The sequence below is a fragment of the Ambystoma mexicanum genome, chromosome 6p (assembly GCF_040938575.1).
Source record: "Ambystoma mexicanum isolate Mex_15411 chromosome 6p, UKY_AmexF1_1, whole genome shotgun sequence".
Lineage (NCBI taxonomy): Eukaryota > Metazoa > Chordata > Amphibia > Caudata > Ambystomatidae > Ambystoma > Ambystoma mexicanum.
The window spans coordinates 41068295-41091830 of record NC_090935.1 but is presented as its reverse complement, the minus strand read 5'-3'; the positions used below and the strand labels follow the sequence as shown (position 1 = coordinate 41091830).

At 51.2% G+C, this 23536-nt stretch overlaps 1 protein-coding gene across 1 annotated transcript in view; it reads left to right on the top strand.

The window, feature by feature from the left end:
* Positions 1-23536, top strand: part of LOC138511181 (sialic acid-binding Ig-like lectin 15) — a 156647-nt gene that overhangs the window by 114086 nt on the left and 19025 nt on the right. Inside the window, exon 4 of the mRNA XM_069626690.1 lies at positions 5489-5561. Coding sequence (XP_069482791.1) covers positions 5489-5561 — 73 coding nt within the window. The remainder of the gene's footprint in view (positions 1-5488; positions 5562-23536) is intronic.

Below are 23536 nucleotides of genomic sequence, written 5' to 3'. Positions count from 1 at the left end.
ATGGAGATTCGTAAACAGAAGGGAACATGTAGACGATCCTTCAATGCCAGCGATGCATATATGCATGGAGATTCGTAAACAGAAGGGAACATGTAGACGATCCTTCAATGCCAGCGATGCATATATGCACACAGATTCGTAAACAGAAGGAAGCATGTACACGATCCTTCAATGCCAGCGATGCATGTATGCACACAGATTCGTAAACAGAAGGGAACATGTAGACGATCCTTCAATGCCAGCGATGCATGTATGCACACAGATCCGTAAACAGAAGGAAACATGTAGACGATCCTTCAATGCCAGCGATGCATATTATGCACAGAGATTCGTAAACAGAAGGAAGCATGTACACGATCCTTCAATGCCAGCGATGCATATATGCACGGAGATTCGTAAACAGAAGGAAGCATGTACACGATCCTTCAATGCCAGCGATGCATATATGCATGGAGATTCGTAAACAGAAGGAAGCATGTACACGATCCTTCAATGCCAGCGATGCATATATGCATGGAGATTCGTAAACAGAAGGAAACATGTAGACGATCCTTCAATGCCAGCGATGCATATATGCATGGAGATTCGTAAACAGAAGGGAACATGTAGACGATCCTTCCATGCCAGCGATGCATATATGCATGGAGATTCGTAAACAGAAGGGAACATGTAGACGATCCTTCAATGCCAGCGATGCATATATGCATGGAGATTCGTAAACAGAAGGGAACATGTAGACGATCCTTCAATGCCAGCGATGCATATATGCACACAGATTCGTAAACAGAAGGAAGCATGTACACGATCCTTCAATGCCAGCGATGCATGTATGCACACAGATTCGTAAACAGAAGGGAACATGTAGACGATCCTTCAATGCCAGCGATGCATGTATGCACACAGATTCGTAAACAGAAGGAAACATGTACATGATCCTTCAATGCCAGCGATGCATGTATGCACACAGATTCGTAAACAGAAGGAAGCATGCAGACGATCCTTCAATGCCAGCGATGCATGCATGCACACAGATTCATAAACAGAAGGAAGCATGTACACGATCCTTCCATGCCAGCGATGCATATATGCACACAGAGTCATAAACAGAAGGGAACATGTAGACGATCCTTCCATGCCAGCGATGCATGTTATGCATGGAGATTCGTAAACAGAAGGGAACATGTACACGATCCTTCAATGCCAGCGATGCATGTTATGCACACAGATTCGTAAACAGAAGGGAACATGTACACGATCCTTCCATGCCAGCGATGCATATATGCATGGAGATTCATAAACAGAAGGGAACATGTAGACGATCCTTCCATGCCAGCGATGCATATATGCATGGAGATTCATAAACAGAAGGGAACATGTAGACGATCCTTCCATGCCAGCGATGCATATATGCATGGAGATTCATAAACAGAAGGAAGCATGTAGACGATCCTTCAATGCCAGCGATGCATGTATGCACACAGATTCGTAAACAGAAGGAAGCATGTACACGATCCTTCCATGCCAGCGATGCATGTATGGAAGCATGTACACGATCCTTCCATGCCAGCGATGCATGTATGGAAGCATGTAGACGATCCTTCCATGCCAGCGATGCATGCATGCACACAGATTCATAAACAGAAGGAAGCATGTACACGATCCTTCAATGCCAGCGATGCATATATGCATGGAGATTCGTAAACAGAAGGGAACATGTAGACGATCCTTCAATGCCAGCGATGCATGCATGCACACAGATTCATAAACAGAAGGAAGCATGTACACGATCCTTCAATGCCAGCGCTGCATGTATGCACACAGATTCGTAAACAGAAGGAAGCATGTACACGATCCTTCAATGCCAGCGATGCATATATGCATGGAGATTCGTAAACAGAAGGAAGCATGTACACGATCCTTCAATGCCAGCGATGCATGCATGCACACAGATTCATAAACAGAAGGAAGCATGTACACGATCCTTCAATGCCAGCGATGCATGTATGCACACAGATTCGTAAACAGAAGGAAGCATGTACACGATCCTTCAATGCCAGCGATGCATATATGCATGGAGATTCGTAAACAGAAGGAAGCATGTACACGATCCTTCAATGCCAGCGATGCATGTATGCACACAGATTCGTAAACAGAAGGAAGCATGTACACGATCCTTCAATGCCAGCGATGCATATATGCATGGAGATTCGTAAACAGAAGGAAGCATGTACACGATCCTTCAATGCCAGCGATGCATGTATGCACACAGATTCGTAAACAGAAGGGAACATGTAGACGATCCTTCAATGCCAGCGATGCATGTATGCACACAGATTCGTAAACAGAAGGAAGCATGTACACGATCCTTCAATGCCAGCGATGCATATATGCATGGAGATTCGTAAACAGAAGGAAGCATGTACACGATCCTTCAATGCCAGCGATGCATATATGCATGGAGATTCGTAAACAGAAGGAAGCATGTAGACGATCCTTCAATGCCAGCGATGCATGTATGCACACAGATTCGTAAACAGAAGGAAGCATGTACACGATCCTTCAATGCCAGCGATGCATATATGCATGGAGATTCGTAAACAGAAGGAAGCATGTAGACGATCCTTCAATGCCAGCGATGCATGTATGCACACAGATTCGTAAACAGAAGGGAACATGTAGACGATCCTTCAATGCCAGCGATGCATATATGCACACAGAGTCATAAATGTACAGATCCCATTTCAGTGCATCCTCCTGTTAGTGGTATGTTTCATGTAAAGAGTAAAGAAAAATCTTACACTCTACGTCCCATGGAGGAAAAAACAGTGCAGAATTCTCTGCCCTCTTTTCACATGTTGGAAGAGCAGCTGCGCAGAGTACATTTAAATAGAAACTCTCGGTGCCAGTGAGCCAATCTCAATATTTGTACCTATATAAAGATGTTACAGGTTTTGAACAACACTGCCCCATTTGCCTTCCAAAGTGGCAGAGCCGCAGAAGGGAAGCACGTGTGTACAAAGTTGCCTTGGCAACTGCATTTCAAGTGAAAGGAACCGGAGCAGAGTGCACAGGGAGTGGCGGCATGTGTGCTTCCCTCTGGATCTCTCCCGCTTCTGCAGCTCAGATAAATCATGTATTTTCTCCACAATATAAATATTTCTAAAAGACATTAAAATCATGCGCAGCTCAGAAGCCTGTATTTTAGACCCAGTTCTTTCCAGCTGTCATTTTAAAAGCCACTGCATAGAAAATGGCTTTGAATAAAAGGTGACGGGTGTTTGGCTGTTTCAGATCATGTTTCCTATTTAGGTTTTTTGTACTTTCTTTGAAATAATGTACATTTTACTTGAATAATCTGTTCTGGAAATCTGTCATTATGGGGGAAGGTGGCTACATTCTCAAACGTGTAACAAATACACATGTCTTTGTCATTGCTTGTTTTAACAGGTACTCTTTGCACCGCGCTAAATAGGCCTAATTTACACACAAAGCACTAAGGGCCTGATTCACAAAATTGATTGCGCCATTATCAAACACTCCCATGAATCAGGCGCTAGGTCTGCCCTGCTTAGTGCTTATTTTGTGAATCAGGCACATAAGCCTGTGTTGCAATGCGCAGAGTGCAAGTGCAGTCTAGATATGGCTGGTGCTTGTTTGGGCTTCTGGCCTTAGAGTGCAATTTCCTGAGCAGGCACCATTGGCACAGGGGGAGGGGTGTTGAAAAACAATGTTGTACTGATCACGGAGCCCAACCCGGAAGTGGAGAGCTTGGTCCACCACAGGCTCCATCATCCACCTGTGAACTGCTGTTTGCAAAGCACCTTAACATTGCAATCCCCTGTAACAGCTGTCTTTTCCTTCTCAAAGTGCCTGACCATTGCAATCCCCTGTAACGGCTGTCCTTTCCTTCTCAAAGCACCTGGCCATTCCAATCACTTGTAACAGCTGCCCTTTCCTTTGTGCAATCCCCTGTAACAGCAGTCCTTTCCTTCTCAAAGCACCTGGCCATTGCAATCCCCTGTAACAGCTGTCCTTTCCTTCTCAAAGTGCCTGACCACTGCAATCCCCTGTAACGGCTGTCCTTTCCATCTCAAAGCACCTGGCCATTGCAATCACCTGTAACAGCTGCCCTTTCCTTTGTGCAATCCCCTGTAACAGCAGTCCTTTCCTTCTCAAAGCACCTGGCCATTGCAATCCCCTGTAACAGCTGTCCTTTCCTTCTCAAAGTGCCTGACCACTGCAATCCCCTGTAACGGCTGTCCTTTCCATCTCAAAGCACCTGGCCATTGCAATCACCTGTAACAGCTGTCCTTTCCTTCTCAAAGCACCTGGCCATTGCAATCCCCTGTAACAGCTGTCCTTTCCTTCTCAAAGCACCAGGCCATTGCAATCCCCTGTAACGGCTGTCCTTTCCTTCTCAAAGCACCTGGCCATTCCAATCACTTGTAACAGCTGCCCTTTCCTTTGTGCAATCCCCTGTAACAGCAGTCCTTTCCTTCTCAAAGCACCTGGCCATTGCAATCCCCTGTAACAGCTGTCCTTTCCTTCTCAAAGCACCAGGCCATTGCAATCCCCTGTAACAGCTGTCCTTTCCTTCTCAAAGCCCCCAGCCATTGCAATCCCCTGTAACAGCTGTCCTTTCCTTCTCAATGCATCTGACCGTTGCAATCCCCTGTAACAGCTGCCCTTTCCTTCTCAAAGCACCTGGACAATGCAATCCCATGTAACAGCTGTCCTTTCTTTCTCAAAGCACCTGGACAATGCAATCCCCTGTAACAGCTGTCCTTTCCTTCTCAAAGCCCCCAGCCATTGCAATCCCCTGTAACAGCTGTCCTTTCCTTCTCAATGCACCTGACCGTTGCAATCCCCTGTAACAGCTGCCCTTTCCTTCTCAAAGCACCTGGACAATGCAATCCCATGTAACAGCTGTCCTTTCGTTCTCAAAGCACCAGGACAATGCAATCCCCTGTAACAGCTGCCCTTTCTTTCTCAATGCACCTGGCCATTGCAATCCCCTGTAACAGCTGTCCTTTCCTTCTCAATGCACCTGACCTTTGCAATCCCCTGTAACAGCTGTCCTTTCCTTCTCAATGCACCTGACCGTTGCAATCCCCTGTAACAGCTGTCCTTTCCTTCTGAAAGCACTTGGCCATTGCAATCCCCTGTAACAGCTGTCCTTTCCTTCTGAAAGCACCTGGACAATGCAATCCCCTGTAACAGCTGTCCTTTCCTTCTCAATGCACCTGACCGTTGCAATCCCCTGTAACAGCTGTCCTTTCCTTCTCAATGCACCTGACCGTTGCAATCCCCTGTAACAGCTGTCCTTTCCTTCTGAAAGCGCCTGGCCATTGCAATCCCCTGTACCAGCTGTCCTTTCCTTCTGAAAGCGCCTGGTCCTTGCAATCCCCTGTAACAGCTGTCCTTTCCTTCTGAAAGCACCTGGACAATGCAATCCCCTGTAACAGCTGTCCTTTCCTTCTCTTTCCAGGCCAGAAGATGAAGAAACCAGTGGAACACGCAAAGGTTCCTGATGGCCCGCCACCGCCAATCCCACTGGAAACGTAGGTGGTAGACCACTCCGAGATTGACCTGCGAGATGTTAGCATGTAAAGCATGGAGGGTGGTCTTGTGGCCACTTCAGAGGGAGGCGGTGTAAGCTCTCACTGGATCACATGACCTGTGGCACCAGGGCTCCTGCAGCTGCCCATGCACCTTCATGGCTTCTTACGCCACTTCAAATGTAATGGAAAGTGGTTTTGTATGGCACGCGTCTGCCGTTTGGCAGCATCATGGTATATGGTTGGGCAATAAATCGGTAAAGGGGGTTAAGGTTGGTGGAGTAGAGGGCAAGGCAGATGTGAAACTTGATGTGTTGGTTGGTAAATGCCAGAAGCACCCAAGTCCTGTGTGCCGGTTTGATTCCATGTGGTTTGTAGTGGTGAATTTGGGGGAGGGGATTTATCCCACCAGACAACCTAGGATCTTTTATCTGCCAGGACGGGGTCACCATGAAAGCCGATGGTCTGGTGGAAGGAGGGGCGTGTGGTAGAGTTCCAGAGGTGTTATGGGTCATGCAGATCTCTCTAAGTGGCTCTGATATAGTGACAATGGTGGCGCGTCTGCTAGCGGGGCAATTACCACAGTTCATGTGGGTGTCTGCCTATGTAGTGTAGAAGTGGTAGTAAAGTGATTGAAAGGTTACTAGGTTAGTTGAGTGGCAGGTTAATAGGATCTTGAAGGCTCCTGGTTAAAGGACCTAGTTAGACCAATGATGTGACCTGGTTGATGTTGTGAATAACCGCGCTGGTGCCCAATGTAAGTACGTAGGACAGTGTATTCCACTTGAGTCCTTCAATACTTGTAAAGACATAGGTACATGCAGAGACCACCGGAGCACCAACTCCTCAAACAGCTCTGTCTCCAACTGCCCACCTGGAACTCTCACCCAGTACCACACTAACATTCCACACATTCATCCAAGCATCCTAACAAACAGCTTCCATACCACCATCTTTGGTACACGTATGCTAATATGTAAATGCCTGTGAGTTGTGACATGATGTCTACTTACTCTATACATGTGTTATACTGTTTTACCCACACTCCGTAACACTGAGGAAATTGTCTTCACCTCTGCTCTGTAACATCCTTATCTAAGCAGTAAGTTCTCTCTTCACCTGCACCCTGATAACTGCGGGTCCGGTGCGCACAATTAATATACAAACAAATATACAAACAAACAAACAAACAACCCCATGCATCCATACATACAAACAGCTTACATTCAACCCATGCATCCATGCATCATAGCAAACAGCTTACATTCCACCCATGCATCCACACATCCCAACAAACAACTTACATTCCACCCATGCATCCACAAATCCTAACAAACAGCTTACAATCCACCCATGCATCCAAGCATACTAGCAAATAGCTTACATTCCACCCATGCACACACATCCTAACAAACAGCCTACATTCCACCCATACATCCCAACAGTTTACATTCCACCCATGCATGCAAGCATCCTAACAAACAGCTTACATTCCACCCATGCACCCACATATTCTAACACACAGATTACATACCACTCATGCATCCATGCAGCCATAAAAACAGCTTATATTACACCTGTGCATCCACACATCCTAACAAACAGTTTACATTCCACCCATGCACCCAAGCATCCTAACAAACAGCTTACATACCACCCATGCATCCAAACAAACAGCTTAAATTCAGCCCATGCATCCATGCAGCCTAACAAACAGCTTACATTCCACCCATGCATCCAAACATCCTAACAAACAGCTTACATACCACCCATGTGTCCATGCATCCAAACAGCTTACATTCCACCCATGCATCCTAACAAACAGCTTTTATACCACCCAATCATCCATGCATCCAAACAGCTTACATTCGATTCATGCATCATAGCAAACAGCTTACATTCCACATATGCATCCACAAATCCTAACAAACAGCTTACAATCCACCCATGCATCCAAGCATACTAGCAAATAGCTTACATTCCACCCATGCACACACATCCTAACAAACAGCTTACATTCCACCCATACATCCCAACAAACAGTTTACAATCCACCCATGCATCCAAGCATCCTAACAAACAGCTTACATTCCACCCATGCACCCACATATTCTAACACACAGATTACATACCACTCATGCATCCATGCAGCCATAAAAACAGCTTATATTACACCTGTGCATCCACACATCCTAACAAACAGCTTACATTCCACCCATGCACCCAAGCATCCTAACAGACAGCTTAAATTCAGCCCATGCATCCAAACAAACAGCTTAAATTCAGCCCATGCATCGATGCATCATAACAAACAGCTTACATTCCACCCATGCATCCAAACATCCTAACAAACAGCTTACATACCACCCATGTGTCCATGCATCCAAACAGCTTACATTCCACCCATGCATCCTAACAAACAGCTTATATACCACCCATGCATCCATGCATCCAAACAGCTTACATTCGATTCATGCATCATAGCAAACAGCTTACATTCCACATATGCATCCACACATCCCAACAAACAACTTACATTCCACATATGCATCCACAAATCCTAACAAACAGCTTACAATCCACCCATGCATCCAAGCATACTAGCAAATAGCTTACATTCCACCCATGCACACACATCCTAACAAACAGCCTACATTCCACCCATACATCCCAACAGTTTACATTCCACCCATGCATCCAAGCATCCTAACAAACAGCTTACATTCCACCCATGCACCCACATATTCTAACACACAGATTACATACCACTCATGCATCCATGCAGCCATAAAAACAGCTTATATTACACCTGTGCATCCACACATCCTAACAAACAGCTTACATTCCACCCATGCACCCAAGCATCCTAACAAACAGCTTAAATTCAGCCCATGCATCCAAACAAACAGCTTAAATTCAGCCCATGCATCCATGCATCATAACAAACAGCTTACATTCCACCCATGCATCCAAACATCCTAACAAACAGCTTACATACCATCCATGTGTCCATGCATCCAAACAGCTTACATTCCACCCATGCATCCTAACAAACAGCTTATATACCACCCATGCATCCATGCATCCAAACAGCTTACATTCGATTCATGCATCATAGCAAACAGCTTACATTCCACATATGCATCCACACATCCCAACAAACAACTTACATTCCACATATGCATCCACACATCCTAACAAACAACTTACATTCCACATATGCATCCACACATCCTAACAAACAGCTTACAATCCACCCATGCACCCACATATTCTAACACACAGATTACATACCACTCATGCATCCATGCAGCCATAAAAACAGCTTATATTACACCTGTGCATCCACACATCCTAACAAACAGCTTACATTCCACCCATGCACCCAAGCATCCTAACAAACAGCTTAAATTCAGCCCATGCATCCAAACAAACAGCTTAAATTCAGCCCATGCATCCATGCATCATAACAAACAGCTTACATTCCACCCATGCATCCAAACATCCTAACAAACAGCTTACATACCACCCATGTGTCCATGCATCCAAACAGCTTACATTCCACCCATGCATCCTAACAAACAGCTTATATACCACCCATGCATCCATGCATCCAAACAGCTTACATTCGATTCATGCATCATAGCAAACAGCTTACATTCCACATATGCATCCACACATCCCAACAAACAACTTACATTCCACATATGCATCCACACATCCTAACAAACAACTTACATTCCACATATGCATCCACAAATCCTAACAAACAGCTTACAATCCACCCATGCACCCACATATTCTAACACACAGATTACATACCACTCATGCATCCATGCAGCCATAAAAACAGCTTATATTACACCTGTGCATCCACACATCCTAACAAATAGCTTACATTCCACCCATGCACCCAAGCATCCTGGCAAACAAATAACTACATGACACCTCTGCCTTGTCGATATTGTCCTGGCATTGCACATTTTCTTAAAACATTCTAGGAATCCCTCCATGAAAAATCTAGAAGCCAATAAAAACTTGAGGGGACTTGCAGAATTGTTTTGATACTAGTATTTCACAGAGGAAATATTTTTTATGAAGGTCTTTCATTTTTAAACAGGTTTTTAAAGTAGCAGGTGTGAGGAACCGGGGGCATCCTCACTTTCTCACCCCTATGGTCCTCCTCTCAGGTGGCCAGGGAAAGGCCATCGCTCTTGAATCCCAAGCCTGCGGGTGCATATGCGAGGGAGGTTCACCTAGTAGGACGGAACTTGCAGAGTGGGTAGAGGATGTCTTTGGGTGAGAGAGAGTGGGGGCAGGTCCCTCTATTTTGTTAGTGCCTCCCTTTGGAACAGCCTCCCAGCCCCTGTCAGACTTGAACCGGTCCTCCTCAAGTTCTGAATACTTCTCAAAACTCTCCTTTTCTCTAGGCTCAGCCGGTGGCTGAGCATCCCACCCTGGGACCCCAGCCTTAGCCAATGGCCTCTCCCTGGCTGCACATGGCACTTCCCTCCCGGGCTCTCACCAGCACTTGTCCATACCTTCTCCCTCCCCTTCACCCCTCCTTTCCCTATCCCCTGCACTTACCTTACCTTCACTGCATGTCACAAGGCTTATTAGGGCCACATGTGTCCATTCAGTGTTTGTAACTGTTATTTACTCCCTTGTTCCCTCCTCACTTTGTCTTGTGGTGCCTTGAAACACCATTCTGTTGTATAGGCGCCTAACAAATGCTCAGTAAATAAATAAATAAATAAATAAATAAACAAATAAATAAATAAACAAATAAATAAAGACTTGGTATACACCTTTCCCTTGTCAAAATGAACCCTGTATTCCCCCTGCCTTCGTAGGCTATTATCAGTCTCTGGCCCTTTCTTCCACCCTAAATTTCCCACAGCTTTAGGACTGGGACGAGGAGGAAGCGACTGGGAGCTATGCACACTTCCATTCATTCACATCACTTTGGTACTGAGCCGAGGAAGAGGGCTGTGGAGGGGTACTATTGTAATAGCCATATATGTCCATCTAATCGGCTTAACTATGACCAGGCAATTGAAGTGAAGGACTTGCAACTGAACTCATTTAACACGTCCCAGGTGTATAAAATGAGAGACCGGCCAGCCGAGAGAGAGAGAAATGGCTTGAGAGAAAAATGCGGCCTGGAGAGGAACCGGCTGCTGGAGGGAAGCTGTGCTGTGCAGGAGTGCAAGAGAGTTGCTGGGGCCAAAGCAGGCCATTAGAGGGTCGAGAAGCCTGCCCTTCCCATTGCCCGGTGTCCACAGCCGGAGCTGTGGGACACCGAAGCCTCCTGAATGCTGCAGGCCACTGGTAGCCTCCGCTACGGAAGATCAGAGCTACATGCAGCAAGATTTGAGGACGAACACTGCTCACCATGGCTCCTGTAAGACAAAGGAGGAGCAAAAAGAAGCAGAGAAGCAGAATCGAGACCCCTGGAGGATCGGCAGCATACTGGTGAGTGTAAAGAAGGGAACACCCAGACCGGGGGCTGGAAAAGGACATATATGAATGCTGAACAAACTGAAAACTATTATAATGGCAATGGAAGACCAGCGTCAGTGTTGTTGAATACAGAACACTGCAAAGTGTTCTAAGTACTTCTGAGAGTACAACAAGCATTAACGAAAACCAAACTAACTTAAAGCACGTGATGAACATTTCCGATGAGCATATTTGAATACACCACGAGAACAAGGCAAGTGATGAGCACTTATGAATAAAGTGAAAGTAAGGTGGTGAAAATGTGTGAACGCCATGGAATAAGTTGTGTGAGATACATGTTGTGGCAAAGCCAAGAGAATTCCAAGGAGAATCTGAAAGAAGTGTTGATCAATGACACAGGTTCAGAGAGAAAACCTGTGTTGACAAATATTGAAAGAATATAGAAAACTTACCAAGGTGCCAAGGGTTATCAGTTGTGTGACCTGTAATGGGTGGACAATGATGTCTGAAAACTGCGCTTAGACCGAGTGACCCCTATTGGAAAACCGCCATGGAAGGCAAACATAAAGAAGCTTGTATTTTGCCACAGTTGCTTGTGAATGAGAACTACGGAAGGAGAGCCATCTTTGTGGGCTTTTGAAAAGCCCAGATGGTTAAGGAGTTGAAATGGAACTGTTTTTGAAAGCTGAGAGATTTGAACTGATTCTTGTTTTGAAGCTGGAAGATCTGACTTCTTGGAGAAGGGATCCCCGAAACTTTGTAAACTGTGTTGAACTCTTGGGGAAGGGAACCCTGAGGCCTTTTTTTAACTGTTCTGAACTTGGGGAAGGAGAAGCTGAAAACAAGCCAGGAGTAGGAAGAAGCTCAGAACTTTGTTGTGATCGCTATTTCTTTAGCTGCTGGCATCCCTAAACATTATATATATTTAGTTGCGAGGACAAGCATAGGTTTTGGACACAGAAAGACTTTTGAGTTAAACTTACTGACACTGACGTTCCTTAGTTAGTTTCTTTAGGTAGGGTAATGCCACCTTAGCATAGGGCAGGTCAGGCCTTACTCCATTCTGACATTTAAGTAAAATAAAACCTTTTCTTAGAAAATGGAACCTGTTGTGTGTGTGTCTTACTTCGTGATGCCTTCAAACAGGATACACTATGAACTAGACCTAATGAGGGGCCTCTGAGATTCTCTCAGCCAGCAACAAAAATATTCCTTTTGCCAACAAAGGTGTCATGGTTGTCGATTGGCTTGTTGGTTTTTGACTTTTTAAAGATGAAACTGTAAATTACTGTTTTATTTTTGTATTCTTTAATGTGATACAGATTGAAAGTAAATTCAAACTTTACACATAGTAAAACAATGTTCATAGATGTCCTTAAAACAATGCACAAATAATGTTCAACAAATGTACACAAATATACAAGAAAGAGAAAATAAAAAGAAGAAAACAAATGAATATAACATGTGTCAACAGGAGGATGAGGAATATCATTATTATTATTAACTTGACCCAAGATGCTATGCGGACTTGTACACTATACATGGTAATATGCGTGTTTACAATAGCAACTCACATCAAGCTCATATATACAGCTTAAGTCCGAGCTCTGCCAACAACAAGTCCATACAGCCCTATATTTTCTTCACATTGCGGGTCACCAGTTGCTCAAATCAATGGGCCCAGATTTAGCTCGATTTTTAGCCATACATTGTAAAGGGCTATAAACAAATGCATATTACAAGTATTAGTACAGTATAGCCAAAAAGGCATTTCGCAGATAAATTGGAGGTTATGTACAAATTCACCAAGATGCAGTAATATTGTGCTAGTTAGTGACCGGCATTCCGTTAGAAGATGTTTAGCTGTCTCCAAGCATTCAGGTGACTTGAAAAGGCGACAAACTCGCTCAGGGACTGGGATATTTTCTCTCGCTCCCATGATCCTCAGATTGTTCCAGTCTAAATAGGATGATAAAGCGTCTGAGTCTTTTAGTAGGGCAGAGATTCAGATAAGCTTGGGACTTCATATAAGTGTACAATCTGTATTTGATGAAATGATAGCTCTTTAGAGTGCTCAAGTGTGAAAATGTCTCGAGCGAATCCCAGAGGTCCACCCTTTTCCCAAGTGCTTTATGTACTTCCTTAGTGTAAGCTACCCCTCTATGTATCCAACCTATATCGGCAAGAAATGTAGTCATTGCTTTAAATAGGGGTGAAGTGGTGTGTTTTCTGACCACCTCTTGGTGTATCACAGACAATAGAGGGTTTGAGCAGCAACTAGTCATTTTGAGGTAAACCCGGCTCTCCTTTTGAGTACCGTGGCTTTTAGTGATGGGAGGCCCAGTTCCAGTCTTATCAAAGCCATCGGTACTCCCGGGGACAATCCCAATATACGACACCAAAATTTACCTTCCATCCCATGTTATTTATTATTATTATTATCACTTGGAGCCAAGCTAAGTCAAATGAGAGGAGGGCTTCAAGGCCATAGGTGATCATGGGCATGAACACTTGTATATACAAGTGCCGTGTCCCCCAAAGCGTAAAGCCACCCTGCTTATTAGAGAATGCAGCAATCAATGCAATGACTTGCACTGCCCTGATTTTGCGACCTTGTCTGCATAAATGGTAATCGCCATTAGGCTCAATTTCAACTCCGAGAAACCGATAGGAGGGAGCATAAGGTATATTTGTTTTGCCCACCATCAAGTTAACTCGGGAGACTCTTTTCCCAGTGAATCTGAGCACTTTAGTCTTATCTAAATTGATGGTCAAACCATTCATACTAGCATATTCCCATAAGGTGGTAGCAGAGCGCCGTAGCCCACTGATAGTGTTGTCAAATACTACCAGGTCATCAGCGTATGTTAGTACAGTACAAGGCGCCTCGCCAATTTCAGGTGTGCAATTATCAGTTTCGGGTAGTACTGCCGGAATGTCGTAAACATAGAGGTTGCAGATCAGGGGTGCAGTAATGCATCCCTGCTTTACCCCCCTATTTTGGATCACTTTTTTAGTCATGCTGCCTTCTTGGTTTAGCCTGAGGCGGGCAGTAGTGTTTTGGTGCAGGAGTCTCAGGTAATACAAGAGACCTTCCGGACATCCCAATGCTTCAAGTTTCAGCCACAGCCTGTCTCTAGGGATGGAATCAAAGGCAGCCTTAAAGTCAATATATAAAGCATACAGAGGAGGCTGCCCCTTAGAGAGCGCCCGTGTGCGAATTATGTCCATTACCATAAGGTTGTGTGAGGTGGAGTAATCCTGCCGAAATCCACTCTGGAATTTACTGATTATATTGGCCTCATCAACCCATTTCTGTATTTCACTTAACAACAGTGAAGCAAAAAAGTTTACCTGATATGTCCAACATTGATAAAAGCCTATAATTGTTGGGGTCGGCACGATTGCCCTTTTTGAAAATGGGGATGAGGACTGCTGTTTGCCAAGAATGCGGGATTCTCCCCTCCGCTAAGACCTTTTCAAAGAGAACTGTAAACACCCCCGCCCAGAATACGGGGTAGTTCATAATCACTACGTTTGCCAGCCCATTCGGGCCAGAGGCTCTTGAGGACTTAATAGTTTTAATTTTGTTCCAAATGACCACCGGGGAAACTTTAAAGGGCGGGAAGTAGGGGCCTTGGACAAGGGTATTTTAAGAGACTTACAGGGTAATTCATAGAATTTCGCAGAAAAGTGTCGCAAGCGGCTGGCGCAGAGTGTCCGCGTGCGATTGACTGCGCCAGGCACGTGCGCTAAAACCGATTTCCGCGCACAGCGTATTCATGGATTTCATGCTCCCAAACCAGCCGTGGCGCAGAGTATCGCAGCGACCCTGCAGCAGCGCCAGTAACGCCCCCAAGAACGCCCTCGCGCAAGGAAAAGCCAGCAAAATCGCTAAATCATCGCAAAGGGCTGCGCTAACCCTGGACCAGTTTACAGGGCAGCCAAACAAGGAACGCAAAGCGGGTAACGTGCATATCAGGGGTACACGTGAAGTCATACACGCGATTAGCCAGGGTAAGTGTATTACAGGGGTACACGTGAAGTCATACACGCGATTAGCCAGGGTACGTGTATTACAGGGGTACGCGGGAAGTTTAACACGCGATTGGCCAGGGTATGTGTATTACAGGGGTACGCGGGAAGTTTAACACGCGATTGGCCAGGGTACGTGTATTACAGGGGTACGCGGGAAGTTTAACACGCGATTAGCCAGGGTAAGTGTATTACAGGGGTACACGTGAAGTCATACACGCGATTAGCCAGGGTACGTGTATTACAGGGGTACGCGGGAAGTTTAACACGCGATTGGCCAGGGTACGTGTATTACAGGGGTACGCGGGAAGTTTAACACGCGATTGGCCAGGGTACGTGTATCACAGGGGTACGCGGGAAGTTTAACACGCGATTAGCCAGTGTAAGTGTATTACAGGGGTACACGTGAAGTCATACACGCGATTAGCCAGGGTACGTGTATTACAGGGGTACGCGGGAAGTTTAACACGCGATTGGCCAGGGTACGTGTATTACAGGGGTACGCGGGAAGTTTAACACGCGATTAGCCAGGGTAAGTGTATTACAGGGGTACGCGGGAAGTTTAACACGCGATTAGCCAGGGTACGTGTATTACAGGGGTACGCGGGAAGTATAACACGCGATTGGCCAGGGTACATGTATTACAGGGGTACGCGGGAAGTTTAACATGCGATTGGCCAGGGTACGTGTATTACAGGGGTACGCGGGAAGTTATACACGCGATTAGCCAGGGTACGTGTATTACAGGGGTACGCGGGAAGTTTAACACGCGATTGGCCAGGGTACGTGTATTACAGGGGTACGCGGGAAGTTCAACACGCGATTGGCCAGGGTACGTGTATTACAGGGGTACGCGGGAAGTTTCACATGCGATTTGGCCAGGTACGTGTATTACAGGGGTGCGTGGGAATTATCACACGCGATTTGGCTTGGTACGTGTATTACAGGGGTGTGCGGGAATTATCACACGCAATTAGGCTGGGTGGGTCCTCACAGGTGTTCCCTGTACACCCTCCACAGCCCCTGCAGGCAGCCCACAAAACAGGGGACTACCCTGCACACCTGCTCATGTCCCCCTGCACCCCCACCCCCCAGCAGTGCAGGGGCACCCTCCACCAGGCCCCCACTCATGTCTCCCACCACCCCCACCCCCCAGCCACCAGGGTCACCCTCCACCAGGCCCCCACTCATGTCTCCCACCACCCCCACCCCCCAGCAGTGCAGGGGCAGCCTCCACCAGGCCCCCACTCATGTCTCCCACCACCCCCACCCCCCAGCAGTGCAGGGGCAGCCTCCACCAGGCCCCCACTCATGTCTCCCACCACCCCCACCCCCCAGCAGTGCAGGGGCACCCTCCACCAGGCCCCCACTCATGTCCCCTATCACCCCCACCCCCCCGCCACCAGGGGCACCCTCCACCAGGCCCCCACTCATGTCTCCCACCACCCCCACCCCCCAGCAGTGCAGGGGCAGCCTCCACCAGGCCCCCACTCATGTCTCCCACCACCCCCACCCCCCAGCAGTGCAGGGGCAGCCTCCACCAGGCCCCCACTCATGTCCCCTATCACCCCCACCCCCCGCCACCAGGGGCACCCTCCACCAGGCCCCCACTCATGTCTCCCACCACCCCCACCCCCCAGCAGTGCAGGGGCACCCTCCACCAGGCCCCCACTCATGTCTCCCACCACCCCCACCCCCCAGCAGTGCAGGGGCAGCCTCCACCAGGCCCCCACTCATGTCTCCCACCACCCCCACCCCCCAGCAGTGCAGGGGCAGCCTCCACCAGGCCCCCACTCATGTCTCCCACCACCCCCACCCCCCAGCAGTGCAGGGGCACCCTCCACCAGGCCCCCACTCATGTCTCCCACCACCCCCACCCCCCAGCAGTGCAGGGGCAGCCTCCACCAGGCCCCCACTCATGTCTCCCACCACCCCCACCCCCCAGCAGTGCAGGGGCAGCCTCCACCAGGCCCCCACTCATGTCTCCCACCACCCCCACCCCCCAGCAGTGCAGGGGCACCCTCCACCAGGCCCCCACTCATGTCTCCCACCACCCCCACCCCCCAGCCACCAGGGGCACCCTCCACCAGGCCCCCACTCATGTCTCCCACCACCCCCACCCCCCAGCAGTGCAGGGGCAGCCTCCACCAGGCCCCCACTCATGTCTCCCACCACCCCCACCCCCCAGCAGTGCAGGGGCACCCTCCACCAGGCCCCCACTCATGTCCCCTATCACCCCCACCCCCCGCCACCAGGGGCACCCTCCACCAGGCCCCCACTCATGTCTCCCACCACCCCCACCCCCCAGCAGTGCAGGGGCAGCCTCCACCAGGCCCCCACTCATGTCTCCCACCACCCCCACCCCCCAGCAGTGCAGGGTCACCCTCCACCAGGGCCCCACTCATGTCTCCCACCACCCCCACCCCGCAGCACTGTGGGGCACCTGCCAGCAGGCCCCCACCCATGTCCAACTCATGTCTCCCACCACCCCCACCCCCCAGCCACCAGGGTCACCCTCCACCAGGGCCCCACTCATGTCTCCCACCACCCCCACCCCCCAGCAGTGCAGGGTCACCCTCCACCAGGGCCCCACTCATGTCTCCCACCACCCCCACCCCGCAGCACTGTGGGGCACCTGCCAGCAGGCCCCCACCCATGTCCAACTCATGTCTCCCACCACCCCCACCCCCCCAGCCACCAGGGGCACCCTCCACCAGGCCCCCACTCATGTCTCCCACCACCCCCACCCCCCAGCCACCAGGGGCACCCTCCACCAGGCCCCCACTCATGTCTCCCACCACCCCCACCCCCCAGCAGTGCAGGGGCAGCCTCCACCAGGCCCCCACTCATGTCTCCCACCACCCCCACCCCCCAGCAGTGCAGGGGCACCCTCCACCAGGCCCCCACTCATGTCCCCTATCACCCCCACCCCCCGCCACCAGGGGCACCCTCCACCAGGCCCCCACTCATGTCTCCCACCACCCCCACCCCCCAGCAGTGCAGGGGCAGCCTCCACCAGGCCCCCACTCATGTCTCCCACCACCCCCACCCCCCAGCAGTGCAGGGGCAGCCTCCACCAGGCCCCCACTCATGTCTCCCACCACCCCCACCCCCCAGCAGTGCAGGGGCAGCCACCACCAGGCCCCCACTCATGTCTCCCACCACCCCCACCCCCCAGCAGTGCAGGGGCAGCCTCCACCAGGCCCCCACTCATGTCCCCTATCACCCCCACCCCCCGCCACCAGGGGCACCCTCCACCAGGCCCCCACTCATGTCTCCCACCACCCCCACCCCCCAGCAGTGCAGGGGCACCCTCCACCAGGCCCCCACTCATGTCTCCCACCACCCCCACCCCCCAGCAGTGCAGGGGCAGCCTCCACCAGGCCCCCACTCATGTCTCCCACCACCCCCACCCCCCAGCAGTGCAGGGGCAGCCTCCACCAGGCCCCCACTCATGTCTCCCACCACCCCCACCCCCCAGCCACCAGGGTCACCCTCCACCAGGGCCCCACTCATGTCTCCCACCACCCCCACCCCCCAGCAGTGCAGGGTCACCCTCCACCAGGGCCCCACTCATGTCTCCCACCACCCCCACCCCGCAGCACTGTGGGGCACCTGCCAGCAGGCCCCCACCCATGTCCAACTCATGTCTCCCACCACCCCCACCGCCCAGCCACCAGGGTCACCCTCCACCAGGGCCCCACTCATGTCTCCCACCACCCCCACCCCCCAGCAGTGCAGGGTCACCCTCCACCAGGGCCCCACTCATGTCTCCCACCACCCCCACCCCGCAGCACTGTGGGGCACCTGCCAGCAGGCCCCCACCCATGTCCAACTCATGTCTCCCACCACCCCCACCCCCCCAGCCACCAGGGGCACCCTCCACCAGGCCCCCACTCATGTCTCCCACCACCCCCACCCCCCAGCAGTGCAGGGGCAGCCTCCACCAGGCCCCCACTCATGTCTCCCACCACCCCCACCCCCCAGCAGTGCAGGGGCACCCTCCACCAGGCCCCCACTCATGTCTCCCACCACCCCCACACCCCAGCAGTGCAGGGTCACCCTCCTCCAGGCCCCCACTCATGTCTACCACCACCTCCACCCCCCAGCCACCAGGGTCACCCTCCACCAGGCCCCCACTCATGTCCCCTATCACCCCCAGCCACCAGGGTCACCCTCCACCAGGCCCCCACTCATGTCTCCCATCACCCCCACACCCCAGCAGTGCAGGGTCACCCTCCACCAGGCCCCCACTCATGTCTCCCACCACCCCCACCCCCCAGCAGTGCAGGCTTAACCTCCACCAGGCCCCCACTCATGTCCCCCTGCACCCCCACCCCCCTGCCACCATGTGCAGCCCCCACCAGGTCCTCACAATCCCCAATCATGTGCGTAATGGTCATCCTCCACAGCCAAAAAGACCTACCAAGTAACCCATTCACCCACATGGAAATGGAAATCACATGTTACACCCCCAATGTACATGAAGCAAATGAACCCATGTCCGTCACACACATATTTTCAAATTGAATGGGAAAACACACAACATGACATGCATGAAACCAATGAGATGAAACCACACAGTGAACAATGGAAAAAAAAATGTATTGAAAAAAATACAAATGCCAAAGAAAGAAAACTAACTGCAATGTAAATGTGATAAAATAAGCTGCATGTCCGCATAAAAACACAAAACTAGAAAATCAAATCCAAAAAATTATGTCCAAAGTGAAATGTAAAAACTCTCCATGCAACAAAGAACTATGTACAAAAATAACAAGGGTCCATCATCACAACTGAACTAAGGAAACCTCCTAAAAAACCTACCTAAATATCAACTATATACAAAAAGTGGAGCAGTGTCCGTCGACTCCAAATAATAATAAGAACGAAAGGAAACCTAAAACTAAAGAACTATATACAAAGGCGGCGGGCAAGTCCAGCGGCTCACTCTGTGGTGTTCCGGGCCAGGGCATCATCGAACTCCTGTTCGATGTCCCGGAGGCGGTCCAGTTCCATGGCCCCGAGGGTCCGCAGGGACGACGCCGTGTCCTCCTCCAACCCCCTGCGGATTGCCTCGAGGCACTCGGCCCGCCTCAGGGCCCTCCGCATGGAGTTCTCCGCCCTGACCATTGTGAGCCGCGCCTCTTCCGCCCGCCGCCGCTCCGCACCTATGGCGTGGCCCAACCGCTGCCACACGGAAGACACTCTCTGTCCTGGGTCCTCCTGCCCTCCAGCCGATGCCTGCCCCTCCGATGTCGAAGGCCCCGAGCCTTCATGGCTCCCACCATCTTGCTGCTGCTGCTCTGCCTCTGCCCGTGCACTGCCTCCTGCTGCCTGCACATCCTCCGCCGGCTGGGGTGCACCTGTTGATGTGGCCACCCCTGCTGGACGTCCGACTCCCGACTGTGGCAGGGATGCCTCCTCCACCAGCCTGGCCGCACTGTCAGAGGCAGCTCCACAGGGCACCCAGGTGACTGATGGGTGGGAAGATGGCACAGAGGACGACTGGCGCGTAGGGGGTCCAGTTGAGGAGGGGGTCGGAACAAGCCCCATCAGACGGAGGAATCCGGTCTGGGTGACCTGTCCCAGCAGGCTGACGTGGTCAACGAGCCATTCGAGATGACGTGCAGTCTCTCCATGAAAAGACTGCAGGTCACCTCGCATGGCCCGTTGACGCAACGCCACACCAGCCAGGACAGGCTCAACCCGGACCTGGATGGCCACGTCCGCAGGCAGAGGAAGGCCAGTTGACGTCAGCTCATCCCCTGCCTGAAAACGGGTCTGGACGTAGGCATCCCTGCTGGTGCAAGATGATGCAGGGACAGGATCGGGGACAGGATTGCACACAGGCACCTCCGCGGCCGCCTGTGCTGCCTCCTGTCCCTGGTCCTGGACTGCACCACTAGCACCAGTGGGATCCCCACCTCCAGACCCCGTCTCTGGTGCTTGCGCGGCCCCCTCCTCCACCAAACCCCCCACCAACCTGGATGACTCTGTGCCATCTTCCCCTGTTGGGCCCTGTGGGGTCCCAGCTGCCCCTTCTGCTGCCGAGGAGTCCAACTGCAACCTCCGCCTCTTGGACCTCCCCCCGGCAGCTGCGGCCTGGGACGCGGCACCGGACTCCTCACTCCCCAACGAGATGACAACACGGGAGGGGAGCCGGGCCTTGCGTCTCCGGCTGGCGGTCGGATCCCCGCCGCTGTGCTCCACAGCACCTTCTCCGCCCTCTTCATCAGTTGACGCTGCAGACAGGGAGAAACAAAACACAGGCATCAGGGCACTGTACAATGGACACATACACGCATGACAGTTGCACATGAGTGGCATTGGCAAACCTCAGACATGTCATCACAATCCCCAACACACATGTCATTGCAACTGGCACACATGAGCCATACCACAGCCATATCGCAACTGCCACCACCATCCCTACACATACAACAGCATCAGCAGCCAAAGGGGAGCCATACATCACATGCAACACAGGAAGTGCACCACACATGTACACACACCACCACACTTGCATGCATGTCTACACCTCTGCCAAGTGTCGCACTGTTCAGACGGGCATCCATGTCACATCTGCCAATCAGGCTTCCACATACCGCTGTCACATGCATCCATGTAGCATCACTGTTGCACCTTTGACAAATACACACACATGCACATGTACACAGTGCTCATACATGCAGCCGAAAACAACATACATGCCTGACATCACGGACATGTCTACTTACATACACATTCATCCAAACATGTGTGCACGCACAACTGCATTTGCCATGCAAGCCCAAACACACAAGCACCATCCATGTCTCACACATTACAGCCCTCGCATGTGTCAGCCCCACGGCCCTGTACACCCCCACCCATACTCCACCCCATACAAACAGATGTGCAACCGGCACAATGGGGAATGATCACCACACGCCCTGCTCACAACCAGGATGCATGTACACTCACCGCTCGACTCCAGACGGCTCTGCTTCTCTAGGACCTGGACGTGGAGCGCTGGGGATATGCGTTCCAGGACCCCCATCTGTTCTTCCGACAAGTGGCCCCGGCGCCCCTTGGCATCCGCTGCCTTCAAGAGGCGCCGGGCCTTGTTCAGGGTCCTGGACCTGAAGTCCTCCCAGCGCTTCCTGACATGTTGTAAGTCCCGGACTGCCACCCCCTCCGCGTTGATGGCAGTCACGATGTCTGTCCAGATCCGAGTCCGTCCTTCCTTGTCGGCGCGGGATGAGACTCTGACGTGCAGTCTTTCCACGTGTGCTCTGTCATCACGTGCTGTGTGGGAAACACCCGTGCGGGTCACGTCACAGACGCGCTTACGCGCTGAGGGCCTTTGGTCCAATGGAATCGCGTATGCGTGCTGACGCGCTTACGCGCTAAGGGCCTTTCCTCGGTTTTCACGCTGACGTGCAGGATTTTCACGTGCCAATTCACTCCGTACCAAGCTGGCCACGCGTGAGCACACGGGAGACCACGCTCCTGCCCAGAAGGCCGAATTACTGCCCCCCAGAGCCCCGAGCACGCTCCCACCTGCTATCTGCTGCTGCCTGACTGCCTGCTGCCCACGTGCACTGCCATTTGCTGCCTGCACATCAGCCAGGGGTGCTGTTGCTGTGACCACCCCTGCTGGAACAGAAGACTCCCGACTGGAATTCCATCGCTCCACAGCCCAGCCCCAGGACCCAGTTGCCCACCCACTCCTGCCTCTGGGGTTGTCATGTCGGGGCTAACACCATCTGTGACCACTGACAACCCCCGGCCAGAGAGGCAGAGGGGCACCAGCTTCAGTGCCACCGAAGTTGGTGTCCTGGTGGAGCAAGTCCTGGGGCAGTATGATGCCCTCTTTGGAAGTTCCCGCGCCGACAAGGAAGGACGGACTCGGATCTGGACAGACATCGTGACTGCCATCAACGCGGAGGGGGTGGCAGTCCGGGACTTACAACATGTCAGGAAGCGCTGGGAGGACTTCAGGTCCAGGACCCTGAACAAGGCCCGGCGCCTCTTGAAGGCAGCGGATGCCAAGGGGCGCCGGGGCCACTTGTCGGAAGAACAGATGGGGGTCCTGGAACGCATATCCCCAGCGCTCCACGTCCAGGTCCTAGAGAAGCAGAGCCGTCTGGAGTCGAGCGGTGAGTGTACATGCATCCTGGTTGTGAGCAGGGCGTGTGGTGATCATTCCCCATTGTGCCGGTTGCACATCTGTTTGTATGGGGTGGAGTATGGGTGGGGGTGTACAGGGCCGTGGGGCTGACACATGCGAGGGCTGTAATGTGTGAGACATGGATGGTGCTTGTGTGTGTGGGCTTGCATGGCAAATGCAGTTGTGCGTGCACACATGTTTGGATGAATGTGTATGTAAGTAGACATGTCCGTGATGTCAGGCATGTATGTTGTTTTCGGCTGCATGTATGAGCACTGTGTACATGTGCATGTGTGTGTATTTGTCAAAGGTGCAACAGTGATGC